Source organism: Lampetra planeri, chromosome 7 (assembly GCF_965212315.1).
Source record: "Lampetra planeri chromosome 7, kcLamPlan1.2.h2, whole genome shotgun sequence".
In the NCBI taxonomy this organism is placed as follows: Eukaryota; Metazoa; Chordata; class Hyperoartia; order Petromyzontiformes; family Petromyzontidae; genus Lampetra; species Lampetra planeri.
In genome coordinates, this window is record NC_136113.1 from 1,556,017 (window position 1) to 1,569,018 (window position 13,002).

The 13,002-nt window shown below is 46.6% G+C and overlaps 1 protein-coding gene across 1 annotated transcript in view; it reads right to left on the reverse strand.

Moving 5' to 3' along the window:
* Positions 1-3,472: 3,472 nt before the first annotated feature.
* Positions 3,473-13,002, reverse strand: part of TIMM50 (translocase of inner mitochondrial membrane 50) — a 43,300-nt gene continuing 33,770 nt past the window's right edge. The window contains exons 9-10 of the mRNA XM_078595890.1: positions 6,548-6,651; positions 3,473-4,146 (exon numbers count right to left, since the gene is read on the reverse strand). Coding sequence (XP_078452016.1) covers positions 4,057-4,146; positions 6,548-6,651 — 194 coding nt within the window. The 3' untranslated portion in view covers positions 3,473-4,056. The remainder of the gene's footprint in view (positions 4,147-6,547; positions 6,652-13,002) is intronic.

Below are 13,002 nucleotides of genomic sequence, written 5' to 3' on the forward strand. Positions count from 1 at the left end.
GATGCTTGCCCGCTCCCGATGAGAACTCTCGTGGCTCGACACAAACTCGCTGGTATTTTGTCTCGGTCGAGACGACCTCTCAATAAGACGTGGGCACAAGACGTGTTTCTGCGATCCCAAATGTGGAGGTAGTGGAGGAAGGGGTTGGTGGTGGAAGTTGCTCAGGCATTTTATGATGCATCGATGAATAGCGATTCTAATGTTCATGATACAAGAACATGAACTACCCCTGTCAACCCGACGAGTCCCAAGCACTGCACGTGTGACACGCACACTGAGGGACCCATCCCATTACCTGTCACACGTGAACGCACACAAGCATCAGCGCTAGAAGTCCTCCACTAACCCCAAACCCGCCAACTCCTTATCAGTCCTTACCTTATTACAGACCAATTCAGACCTTATTGTCAACCCGTGCCCTTATAAATATCAACGTTCATCCTACAAAAGTCCCATCACAAGCGAGAAACACAAACAAATCATTTTTTGCACATATTTAAACGTCTGTTTGCCGTATTGACTTGAAAACTCAATTTTCATGTACAAGAATAAGGGTATGGGTGGACAGGTATGTGACCCATCTATGCACCCTCCCACGCACAACTCCCACTCATCTATTCACTCCAACTCACGCATATATTCACTCTCAAACAACTCTCACGCATCTATTCACTCTCATACATAAACACAACGCTCACGCATCTATGTACGCAAACACGGACAACTCCCTCCCTAGAACTCCTCCAAACCACCCCAACGCATGAACTTTCCCCAAACGCGACCGCCCCTGCCTTCTTCACCTTGGCATTATGCACACGAAGATTCGCAAGAACTTACAGATCATTTTGGTCGTGGAAATATACAAGCGGCGAATACAATTTGCACTACGCGGGGAGACGTAAACACAACCGCCCGAAGCCAGTGTTGTTGTATTTATATCAACATACGGCGTTGCGATGCACCGGGGGTAGCAAATGTATTAAAGTCGACTTCGTATCGCTTCTATTGTGGCCGTGCAGTCGTGGTGGGTGCCTGCTCTTGTGCCAGGGATTCGGTCCGTAAAGTCCACGAGACATCCCACTGGGATGTTTGCACACAGCGTTGGTGTACGGTGCTTTTTCTGGAAAATGTTGCTGTTTTTTCCCTGGATTTTTCTGTTTGCGCATAGTCACTTTAAGATGTTTTCTTGTTCATGCTTTAGTTTTTTGCCTGTTGCGGTTGCACCTGATTCAAGAGACGAATGGCTCACAGGCCTATACCGAATAAATGAAACTGAGGCAGTCACAAAGGCGACACTGAACCCGGCTGCCAGGGCCGCGACTCGTCCTTGACAACACTGCCGACATCCAGCTCAGTGTGGGAAGATGAAGGTGCAGCCCCTGCAATTGCTTGCTCCCACCACACATGCTTTAGTACTTTATTTGACCAAGCAAGGCTCACTGAGCGACTGTACAATAGCTCTCTTTTTCAGAAGTGACCTGGCCACAAATGAAAGTTCAACGAAGCGACTTATCACGTGAAAATGTACAGCAACCAAATACTCTAAACGCGTGATGTTGTTGATTATAAATGTGGAGGACCCGGAGAAAAATCCACGCGACGACGGAGAGGACACGCAAACTCCAAATATACAGCGTCAGGGTTGGGGGTCGAAACCCATGGCCTCCTGTATACCGGGTGAGGTAGTTAACATCTCGCCACCGTGGCACCACTGCTGGAGAAAGGGCCTCCACTCGAGTGAGCTACAGATAGCATGGCCCCGCCCTTCACCAGGTCTTTGGCCTACTCTTCCAAGTTGGCCAGACGTCTCGAGAGACGCGAGAGTTACCAACACTTTACCCAAATACATTCCACCTGCCAATCGTCTCACTGCAAACATCTGGGCAGGTAAAACATGTAAAGCGATTTGTAGGAAGTGCTATGATTTTAATACAATGAAGACCTCAATAAAAGGAGATTTCTCACAACGGTGCAAATTGTAGCGAACTTTGAGGGTGGGGTATAAATTAAATAGCCTTCTCGTCCAAAAAATTAACGTAAAACGTTATTTTATTCTGAGAGGTTCGTGTAGGTCACATACCGGTGAAGTATTGTAGTTATACTCTTTGTCTCCAATTATTCGTCAACCCAGATGTTCCGATGTTGACAATGCACGCAGAGCTGCACACGAGGAGAATGGATCATCGTGCAACACGCTCGTCTGGGGCCCAGTGGTCATGTCAAGATTCGCTCGTCTATGAATTCGCACAAGTCAGTGTCAACATTCCTGAATCGAGTTTCTGTCTCGCCCATTTGTACTGTTTAATAATGATTCCGACTTTAAAACCGCACAGTATTCACTTAATCTGCGACTCAGAGCAGCGAGGAACCAGACATACCCCCCCCCACACACCGTTCTCTCCCTTCTTGCCCCGCGAACACTGGCAATGGCATTCGACTATAAGGATCTTTCCATGATCAGGACTTCACGTTTTCCTGCACGTTCTCGCACGCGATTCTGCCCTCCGATGCTGGCCAATGCACTGCGCACACTGCATTTGTGACACGTCACATGAAAAGCAGCCGAATGAAGGTGCACGTCAACATTTTGAAAGTCATTTGATTTGGCCTAATTTCTTAACGGGCAGCACTGCACACCGAAGCCGGCTCTCAGTGGATGTTGATCAGCGAGGCAGAACCCTCAACCCCATACTTAGGCGCCATGGCAGGATGCCGGGTGCTTCCGGACGAACCCGTCACAACCGTGAGCAGCAGAGATCAATGCACAAAGTGTCAAGGAAGTAACAAAAAAAGCGTTTACTTTGCAATTTCAGACAAACAAGAACGTGAGTTAACAACTCCAGAGAGAGAGAGCCAAGCTCCAACCACTCGTCCTGAAACGGCACAGGGGACCGAGGAGACGGGCAAGAAAAACTCTATCCACCGCCATAACCGCGAAGATGATGAAACGGCTCCGCAGCTCCGGTGAGCCCCATCAGCCCAGGGAATCCACGAGGAGAAAACGTGGCTTGTTCAGGTGCGATGATGAATGTGCATCGAGTGTCGATGTCTCGCACGTCCTCTACCCAGTACCTGTCACTGCTACGGTAACTCCTTCTCATCCTGCTTCTTCCTGAATGGCATCACTGGTCAGTATAGCAGCAGATTTTAAATACTTCTTTTACATAAATTATATCTTCGTGGTATACATTAATAGTTGACAACCCTTCGTCAGGCCACTGCTGAATACAAGCCTCCGCAACCCCCCCCCCCCCCCGTATCTTGTCATGGGGATTGTTTGACCATACTTCACCGCACTGGCCAGTGCATGTCAGTGACGCGCGGCACCCACAACTCGTTCAGAAGTAATCATCGCTAAACTCAGGTGGCTGAGTTCATAAAGCATTGCCACCACTCCCCTTACATTTATGTAAAATATTACACACTAGCAGCCTATTTTGTGATCAATGACAGCAGACGCTTAATTGTTAAATTATTGTCAAATAATTATTTTATTTCAACCGGTATCAAGGTGCATTCCCAAAATAAGTAACGAATGATAAACACAAGAGGCAGATGGACTGCTCTTGGCCTGAACAGTTGTTGCATCAGTTGAGAACTACTTCGTTTTCCTTAAACCATATACAATGTTTAAATCAATAAAATATTTCCTCTTAGCTGGCACAGCTGTCAGCCATCGAGCCTGGCATGGTTCAGTGAAGTCAAGGGATTACATGAAAATAAAAACTATCACAATTCTGGGGAAGTAATTACGGTTATATGCGAGCAAATGTACCAAATGTGACAAAATAATAGTTAATTGCATTTTACTGCCGCGATGTGTTGTAGATTGACAGTTACTTCATCGTGAAATGTGTGCATTATACGTGAATTCTTAGGCAGCACCACCAGCCCTACTTTTACTCCTGTATGAAGGGCAGTGGTACGCTGGAGTACGCACACGTACGAGCGTGTGCATGAGGCTGTGTACGCAAGTATCTTCGTGTGAATAGCGACGCGTGTGTAAAGGTGGGGGAGGAGGGAGGGCCTTGCAAGGCGGGGCTGTCTTCACGAGTGTTATCGGCGCCAGAGTCTGCCGGTCAACGAGCTGAGCGGGGTCTTTGTTTGCATTTGCTGGACAGCCTCAGCAGCTCGCTTTTGCTCCTCCTGCAAGTGCACGCACACAGCAGACCGTCGCGTGATGGGATGAGAGCCCCGTGTAGCCGTACAGCGACACAAAAACGCGACTCGCACAGAGAGGCCGCACGTGTACGGATAACGGACGGTGAGAATAATAAAGGGCATGACCAGCACGCGTCTTTGCTGTTTTTGAGGCCGGGGTTAGTGCATCACTGTCGTTTAATAAACGTCGTTCCAAGGTTGAGACGAACAGACAACTTCGTGAACAACTGGAGCCGCAACAAGGTGACTTTTCTTCAAACGTCAAACCACAGCTGCAACCCCACTGGGGGTCAAACTCCACTCGCGAATCGTCGGTCTTCACAGACATCGTGCGCACACAAGTCATGATACCATCAAGCAGTGTCACCTTCGGGCACAAAGGACGGAGACAAAAACAACAAAAGAGGACCACGCAAACATCACCACGTGCTTTGAGACGTCCAGACGCTGGGGCAATGAGCAGGCTCCTGACCTCTCCAGATAGATATTTCAGTTTTATCATCCTTAAGCGTCTCGATTTTATTCGTTAACTCCAGTTTTTTTCCCCTCCACGTTCTAAATTATACAAAAAAAAATAATGGGCCAAACATCCAAAGCAGAAACACTGTATAAAAGAGAATCGAGAGACTCTGAGACTATCCTGGATTATAAATATATACACTTATTTTTTGGAACTAAGCAGAAAAAAGCTCGCAGAGATACTGCGAGCAGCCTCTTGTAGCAGCAGCAGATCAAATTGCAGTGACAAGGATGGCTTAACCGTTGGGTTTGGTGATGGGATTCGGTGCCATGGCCTAGAGCGATTGCCATAGCTTTAACTTGACATTTTGTTCACTTGATTTTTCTTCAGATTGGATGAGAGCTAAATTAGTTTGTTTGATAGGAACTGGGATGATCACATTGTTAACGGTCCAATGTGGACCAGAATTTGTATTCAGCGGTAGTTTATGGAGATTGTAAAAAGTAATGACTACTCCTTGATACATGATCAGGATGCTGATTATGCATGGTGATGGGTGTCCCCCCCCTCTCCACTACCGGATTCATGCGGAGGGAGAGCAGCATTTTGATGAGACAATGTGCTCCGCTAATGTTTGCACGAACGACACAATGACTCCCGATGGTCACAATGACACCGCACAAACAGTTATACAAACAAGGGCAATGCACATATGCTTACACGGCTATGCTGACATGCCACACGCACGCATAACCAGCAACACGGCGGCGCACAACTTAATACACACAAACTATACACAGAGTAAACATAGTAACTATACACACAGTAACACAAACACGGACTGCATAAACAGCACAGGTATGGAGGCTGTTAACACACAATTAACAGTTGCGCACAAACATTGGTCTCACAAAGAGCGAATGAACAGCATGCAAACACGGCTTATATAAAAACATAATGACGACTCGTAGGTAGGGAAATATCTTCTACACACAGATGCATAAACACAATGAGACAAGTCACAATGGTAAGCAAAGATGGACCACTCAGTGTCACACACAGCTCGCACACACACACAGTGCCTTACATACCAGCTTCCACACACGTATAATCACACAGCTCACATACACACAGCTTCCACGACAGCTGTCATTTGCCACTTTGTGGCGTGATGTCATCACAGAGCTTGTGCCAAGCTAGGTGCACTATGAGTTCAAATATGCAGTGTCAAAGGTTCGCTGGCAGGAGGTCACGGGACAGACCCACATGTTTAGGGGTAACCGAGATGACCGACAAATGTCCGGGCTGTGATCCCACGACAGCTTCCACACACAGCTCGCACACCCAAAACGCAGTTCGCAGTTCACACACACACACGTACGGTGATCCACAGCTAAAATCGCGACACGGACATATGGGCCATGCATTCAAATGACAAGTCCAGTTGCACATACTGTGACATACACCTCCAACATCACAAATAATCATTTCATTTCTCAGCGGTCTCATTTGAGGTTTGAGACTTTCAGGATGTCACTTCTCAGGATACTTGGTTAAGTAGTTTTTGAGATTTGTTTGCACACAAGAGGAAAACAATGAATGGATTACTATGATTATAAATGTACGAATGATAAAAAAAAAATCACTCAAATTCCGTAGACAGGTGAGTAACTTAACTCACCATGCCGCATAATGCAGAATGCATGCCATCTCGCAGTCCTATAGGAGGGCGTTTCATGCGCACTTTCAGCGCCTCCATCAGCCCGGCGCCTTCAGTGCCGGATTACAGGTGTGTGCCGCCACACCTGGCCAAACGTCTACAGCGAGCCTCCACAATTATTGTCCTGTTCTGTTTCATATTACAAAGCACATGCATGGTCAGTATTTAATTTGCTCCTAACTACAGATTATGCCTTGGTTCTTCACCTGCAGCTGGGCTTGTCTTCGCTTGAAAGCCTCGATTGGGTTGTCCTCCATGCTGTAGTTCTCCAACACTGTCCTCACGTCCTCCACTCCACTCAGAGCAATGGCTGCGCACGCACGTAGGAGCACACGGGCACATGCACAAGCCATGCACTTATCGCCGTTGTTTATTTACATTTGCTGGGTGTGCGGCGGTGGTGCCGTGGGTGAGCACACTGCATTATGAACTCCGGTGACCCGTCGACAATTGTCGGCAAACAGCGAATATCGGTGGCGCACGATATCTGCACGACCGTCAGACACTTTCAGAGGCCTTTACATCTAGCAGTAGATTTGTCGGAGCTGTAAATTATTATTTGTTATAGATATATTACTGTAAGATATGATTTGTTGTTGCAATTGGTTCGCATTTTACAAGTATTTTAAATGAAAACACACATACATACCTGATAATTTTGTGCACAATAGACTCTAAAGATGCAATGTATTACACTGGGTGTACACTTTGAGCATGCAAATAGATTATCTCATAAATGGGCATTAACCATGTACTCCGCCACAGGGACACACAGATGCATGTAACGACTATGGGTGCAAATATGCATGGATTAATAGTTAAAACTTGATTTGAAGCTTTCGTGACTGCAGGAATTACTCTTTGGTTCTTTCGGTAAAGTAACGTTGAAATAAATAAAGTTATATTGAAATCTTACAACACTTGCATCGAGTCGAAAAAACTAGATATTTTTCTGCTCGTTTGTGTATCTTATGGGTTCACATGCCATCCACAGCACCTCCCATTAGCACGGTTGGCTACTTACGGTGCGAAAGAAGTTCAGCATACCGTACACAGAGGCAGCTACAATCACAAGAAAAATCGCCACACTCCTGACGAGGTACACGCTTTAAGGTATAGACACAGGGAGAGGAGCAGTCGCGTGGACAAACAGGAGCACTCTCGCAAAATGGGACGCAATGGACAGCGCTACATTCACGGACGCACACGGAAGAGGGCACAATAGCATAAGCGGATAGAGACGAGTTTGCTTGCTAACAAATATGGGATGCAATCGCAAACACCCCGTCATTTAAATCATATACCGTTTCTGCGTAAACACCACTCGATTGCACCCGCATGAAAACGATCATCGCCCAGCACATGAAAGTCGAACACGAAAGCATATGTAAACAGGTGACGCAAAAATGAGCAAGGTAAAACGAGAGGAACTTTGAAGCAATGGCTCAGAACAGTTTTTTTGATATATATCTTGCACAAATTGCAGTGCTGGCTCATAGTTGTTGTTTAATGTTCACGGATGTTTTACAGCCTAACAATCATCCACACACGATACCTACGTGCACATTCACAATAAAACAGCAGCTGCCTGGCACTGTGCTTGTACTATCGTTACGGTGGTTTGTAATGCTGCACCGCCACCATCGCTACCACCACCACCACCACCCACCAGTTCCTTGGGTCTCGTGTTCATTACACGCAGGCCACCCTGCCGTCAGGTCACCTTCATTCGTTCAAACAAACGTTAGCGTGGGCCCGTGGTAGCAATGCGTAACAGCACCTGCAGGGCCGACAGCTTTAGAATTACCAATCTATAACAGTGCTGAGAAGAGCAGGTGGGTGCAGATGTGGAGCCCCGCATGAGCAGCCATGCGCAGTGTTTGCCTGCAGACAGCCACGGAGCAGGCCTCTTAATGTTGCCATGACAACAAGGTATCAGTTTAGGCAAGCTGCTTGTCCCAGACAAGGAAAATAACCGCAAGAAAGCAAAGAATCCAAGAAACAGGCAGGTCCATGTTGACACATGTGAGCCACTGCAGCAGCAGCAACATAAACATACAGACCTCCTAATTGTTTACACTGCACATTACGGCGTAGACTGTTTAGCGCTTTCATACTAACGTTTAAAGCTTTAATGCATTAGCTCTGTCCGTCTGTGCTGGTGAAGCATCCATCTGAGGCAAGGGGTCATACTGACCCTGGTAATCATGACCTTATGTAAACAAGGGGTTATTATAAAGTTGTGTTGATATTGAGGACTTACCACCCTATAGATAGCCGGGCAACCGTCACGTGTCACACGACGCCAGCGCTGTTGCAAACGATTGTGACTTCTATTGCTATCACTTATCAAAGGGTTAGGGTGAAACCTTCCCATTAAGTACACAGAACTCTTCGCCCATTACAATGACAATATAAACTAAACTATTTTCATTTTACCAGGTAAGGCCCACTGAGAAGCGACCTGGCCACAAATAATAGCTCAAACTAAGTGCTTTATCACGTGGGAATTATACCAGTCAAATACTCTAGCACATTGTTTCTAAATGTGGAGGGAAAAACTGGAGGGGCCGGAAGAAAATCCACGCGACCACAGGGAGAACATGCAAACTCCAAATATACAGGCGTCAGGGTCGGGATGAAACCGTGGTGTCCATAATCACAAACCATGGTTGATTATGAGTGACTTGGACCTACCCTGGTCTCACTGAAGATTCAGCTCGCTCAGACGTAGTTTATTTTCACTGTTCATGCTGCTCATCTCTTTCCAGGGAGACAAATGAGGTGGAACCTGTCACTCCTTGTTTGCAGCGTCACACATGGCCGCAATTCTACGGCAAAATCAATATTGTCGTTTTATCTTTGTTACACGTCTTATTGTCACCACTGCGATTAACATTTAAAAAAACTAAAGGTGCTGGAAAATTCTCATTCCGAAATGTAAAAAAATATATAAATACTTCAAATGAGATCATATTTACCAAAGGTAAGGGAAGTTCGCAATAACAAAAAAAAATCTGAATATCGGCACTGGGGAGACTCAAACGGCTGGGTTAAACGTCCACTCGTGTCAATATTGGTGGCTTTAACAGGTGCTCGCTAAGGGCACCATAGAATAAACTGTGAAACAGTGGGGGGGGGGGGCCCTTGCGTGTGGAAGGGGATTGGCACCGTATTGTCTTACAAGGCGGTGTGACCACTCCAGTAAACTGGTTTTGACCAAAGGTCACGATGAATACCATTGCCTGGCCTGGGTGTACTTATCGGTCGGCTCAGCCTTAAATTTGTACTCTTTTACACTTTAACTCACATCATTGGAAAATGTGGAATTCCCCCCCCCCAACTCTCAGAGGCCATCAATGGAAATGAGCACCACCCCTGAGTCAGTTGAGCAAGAGGACATTTCAAGCCCAACGGTTTGATGGGCAGAAGACCGACACCCTCTCTCACGTGTCTCGCAAGCCACATTATTCCAAACAGTGGTTTGGTATTTAGATCTTACCATTAACATTCACCGTCTGGTAACATTAGAAACAGACGTAAAAACATGGTATGCTACAGAAATTCTATAATTTGCGATACATTGTTAATCTGCCAGCAATCCAACTTCCAGAAAGTTTGCTTTTATTAGATTGTACTGCAGCGACAAGGAATTGTATCACTTCTAGTACACGGTGCCTCCCCAAACTCACAAATGCGGATTTGAAATATTTTAATTTTATGACAAATGACAAAACTCAAATAAGTTTTTGCATTGGCTCTGACAGCAAAGTAATATCGGCTTGCAACTACAACTACTGCAGAATCACTGTATGTGGCGAGAGCTGATAAGACCAGCATATTTGAAAAATAAATGTTACAATAAATACATGTTTTGTGTGTGTGTTTATTTTTTAAACGCAGGAGAAGATGCAGGCTAAGTTAAAAAAAGTTATAAATTAAGAATAAGTGGCTCAGGGTAGAAGTAATTATTGGCAAAATCAGATGGAATTGAAGAGGAGAAAAAGCAGTGCAATACAGCATTATAAACAACTAGCGGAAGTATCCGGCTTTGCCCGGGTGAAAATATATTTCTTAAAAACCTTACATATATATACACAGATACTAAGGTATTGTCAAAGCCCGGTGGCCTGTTTGTACATTTCTCCACCAACAAATATATAAGAGGCTTTCACAAGTCCAAAAAGTTGTAGAAAGTGTGGGGTAAATAGTTGATGTCAAAAGGTTTCCGAAAATTGTGGTCTCCCCCCCCCCCCCTCAAAAAATATCTTTACCCCTCGTTGGTATATATACTAACAACACCTTACATACAACAGAGGAAGTGGTATCTATTTACTCTGTAGTAGTATCTGCTGACTGTACCATAGTATCTACTGAGCCAGTAGTAGCTACTGACTGTGTAGTAGTATTTAGTGACTGTAATAACTACTGACCATAGTAGTATTTACTGGGCCTACAGTAGTATCTACCGACTATATACTCGTAACGACTAACTGTATAGTATCTGCTGACTCTATAGTTGTATCCACTGACTATAGTAGTAACTACAAAATCTATAGCAGTATCTACTCACTCTATAATAGTATCTACCAGAGGTGTGGACTCGAGTCATGTGACTTGGACTCGAGTCAGACTCGAGTCATGAATTGGATGACTTGCGACTCGACTTGGACTTGCATAACAATGACTTTGTCCCACCTATGAGATGTGGACTCGAGTCATGTGACTTGGACTCGAGTCAGACTCGAGTCATGAATTTGATGACTTGCGACTCGACTTGGACTTGCATAACAATGACTTTGTCCCACCTCTGGTATCTACTGACTCTAGTAGCTACTCACCGTGGTAGTATGTACTGACTGTAGCAGTATTGACTGACTGTAGCGGTATATACTGACTGTTTTAGTATTTACTATAGCGGTATCTACCAACTCGATAGCAGTATCTACTATCGCTACAGCAGTGTATACCGACTGAGGTCGTACCTGCTATCACTACAGCAGTGCATACTGCTGTGTTGGTACCTGTTATGATGACAGCAGTGCATATTGTGGTGGAACCTGCTATGATTACAGCAGTGCATACTGCTGTGGTGGTATCTGCTATGATGAGAGGAGTATATATTGTGGTGGTGGTGGTACCTGGTATGATAACAGCAATACATACCGAGTGTGGTGGCACCTGCTATGACGATAGCAGTACATACTGTGGTGGTACCTGCTATGAAGACAGCAGTACATTCTGTGGTGGTGGTACCTGCTATGATTACAGCTGTGCATATTGACTGTACTCATCATTCACCCTCACCATTCACCACTCACAACTCACCCTTACCACTCATCCTCACCACTCACCACTCCCACTCACTATTCACCATTCACCCACACAACTCACCACTCACCAATCTCCCTCACCAATCTCCCTCACCAATCTCCCTCACCAATCTCCCTCACCAATCTCCCTCACCACTAACCCTCACCACTAACCCTCACCACTAACCCTCACCACTCTCCCTCACCACTCTCCCTCACCACTCTCCCTCACCACTCACCATTCACCCTCACCACTCAGCCTCACCATTCACCGTCACAACCACCACTCACCCTCACCACACAACCTCACCCTCACTACTCACCATTCATCCTCACCAATCACCACTGACCAATCACCACTCACCACTCTCCACTAACCCTCACCACTCAACCTCACCACTCACCCTCAAAACGAACCACTCTCTCACCACTCACCCTCACCACTCACGCTCACCACTCACCCCTCACCACTCACCCATCACCACTCACAACCGCCACTCACCCTCACCACTCACCCTCACAACAACCACTCACCCCTCACCGCTCACCACTCACCCTGACCACTCACCACTCATCCTCACCAATCACACCCTCACCAATCACCACTCACCCGCAATGCTCACCCTCACCACTCACCCCTCACTAATCACCACTCATAACCGCCACTCACCCTCACCACTCACCCTCACTACTCACCACTCATCCTCACCAATCACACCCTCAACAATCACCACTCACCCTCACCACTTGCCACTCACCCTCACCACTTGCCACTCACCCTCACCACTTGCCACTCACCCTCACCACTCACCCTCACCACTCTCCCTCACCACTCACCAGTCATGCTCACCACTCACCATCACTACTCACCACTCACCCTCACCACTCACCCTCAACACTCACCCTCAACACTCACCCTCACCCTCACCACTCACCACTCATCCTCACCAATCACACCCTCACCAATCACCACTCACTGCTCACCCTCACTGCTCACCCTCACCACTCACCCTCACCACTCACCCCTCACTAATCACCACTCACAACCGCCACTCACCCTCACCACTCACTCTTACCACTCACCCTCACCACTCACCCTCACAACAACCACTCACCCTCACCACTCTCCCTCACCACTCACCAGTCATGCTCACCACTCACCATCACTACTCACCACTCACCCTCAACACTCACCCTCACCGCTCACCCTCACCACTCACCCTGACCACTCACCACTCATCCTCACCAATCACACCCTCACCAATCACCACTCACTGCTCACCCTCACCACTCACCCTCACCACTCACCCCTCACTAATCACCACTCACAACCGCCACTCACCCTCACC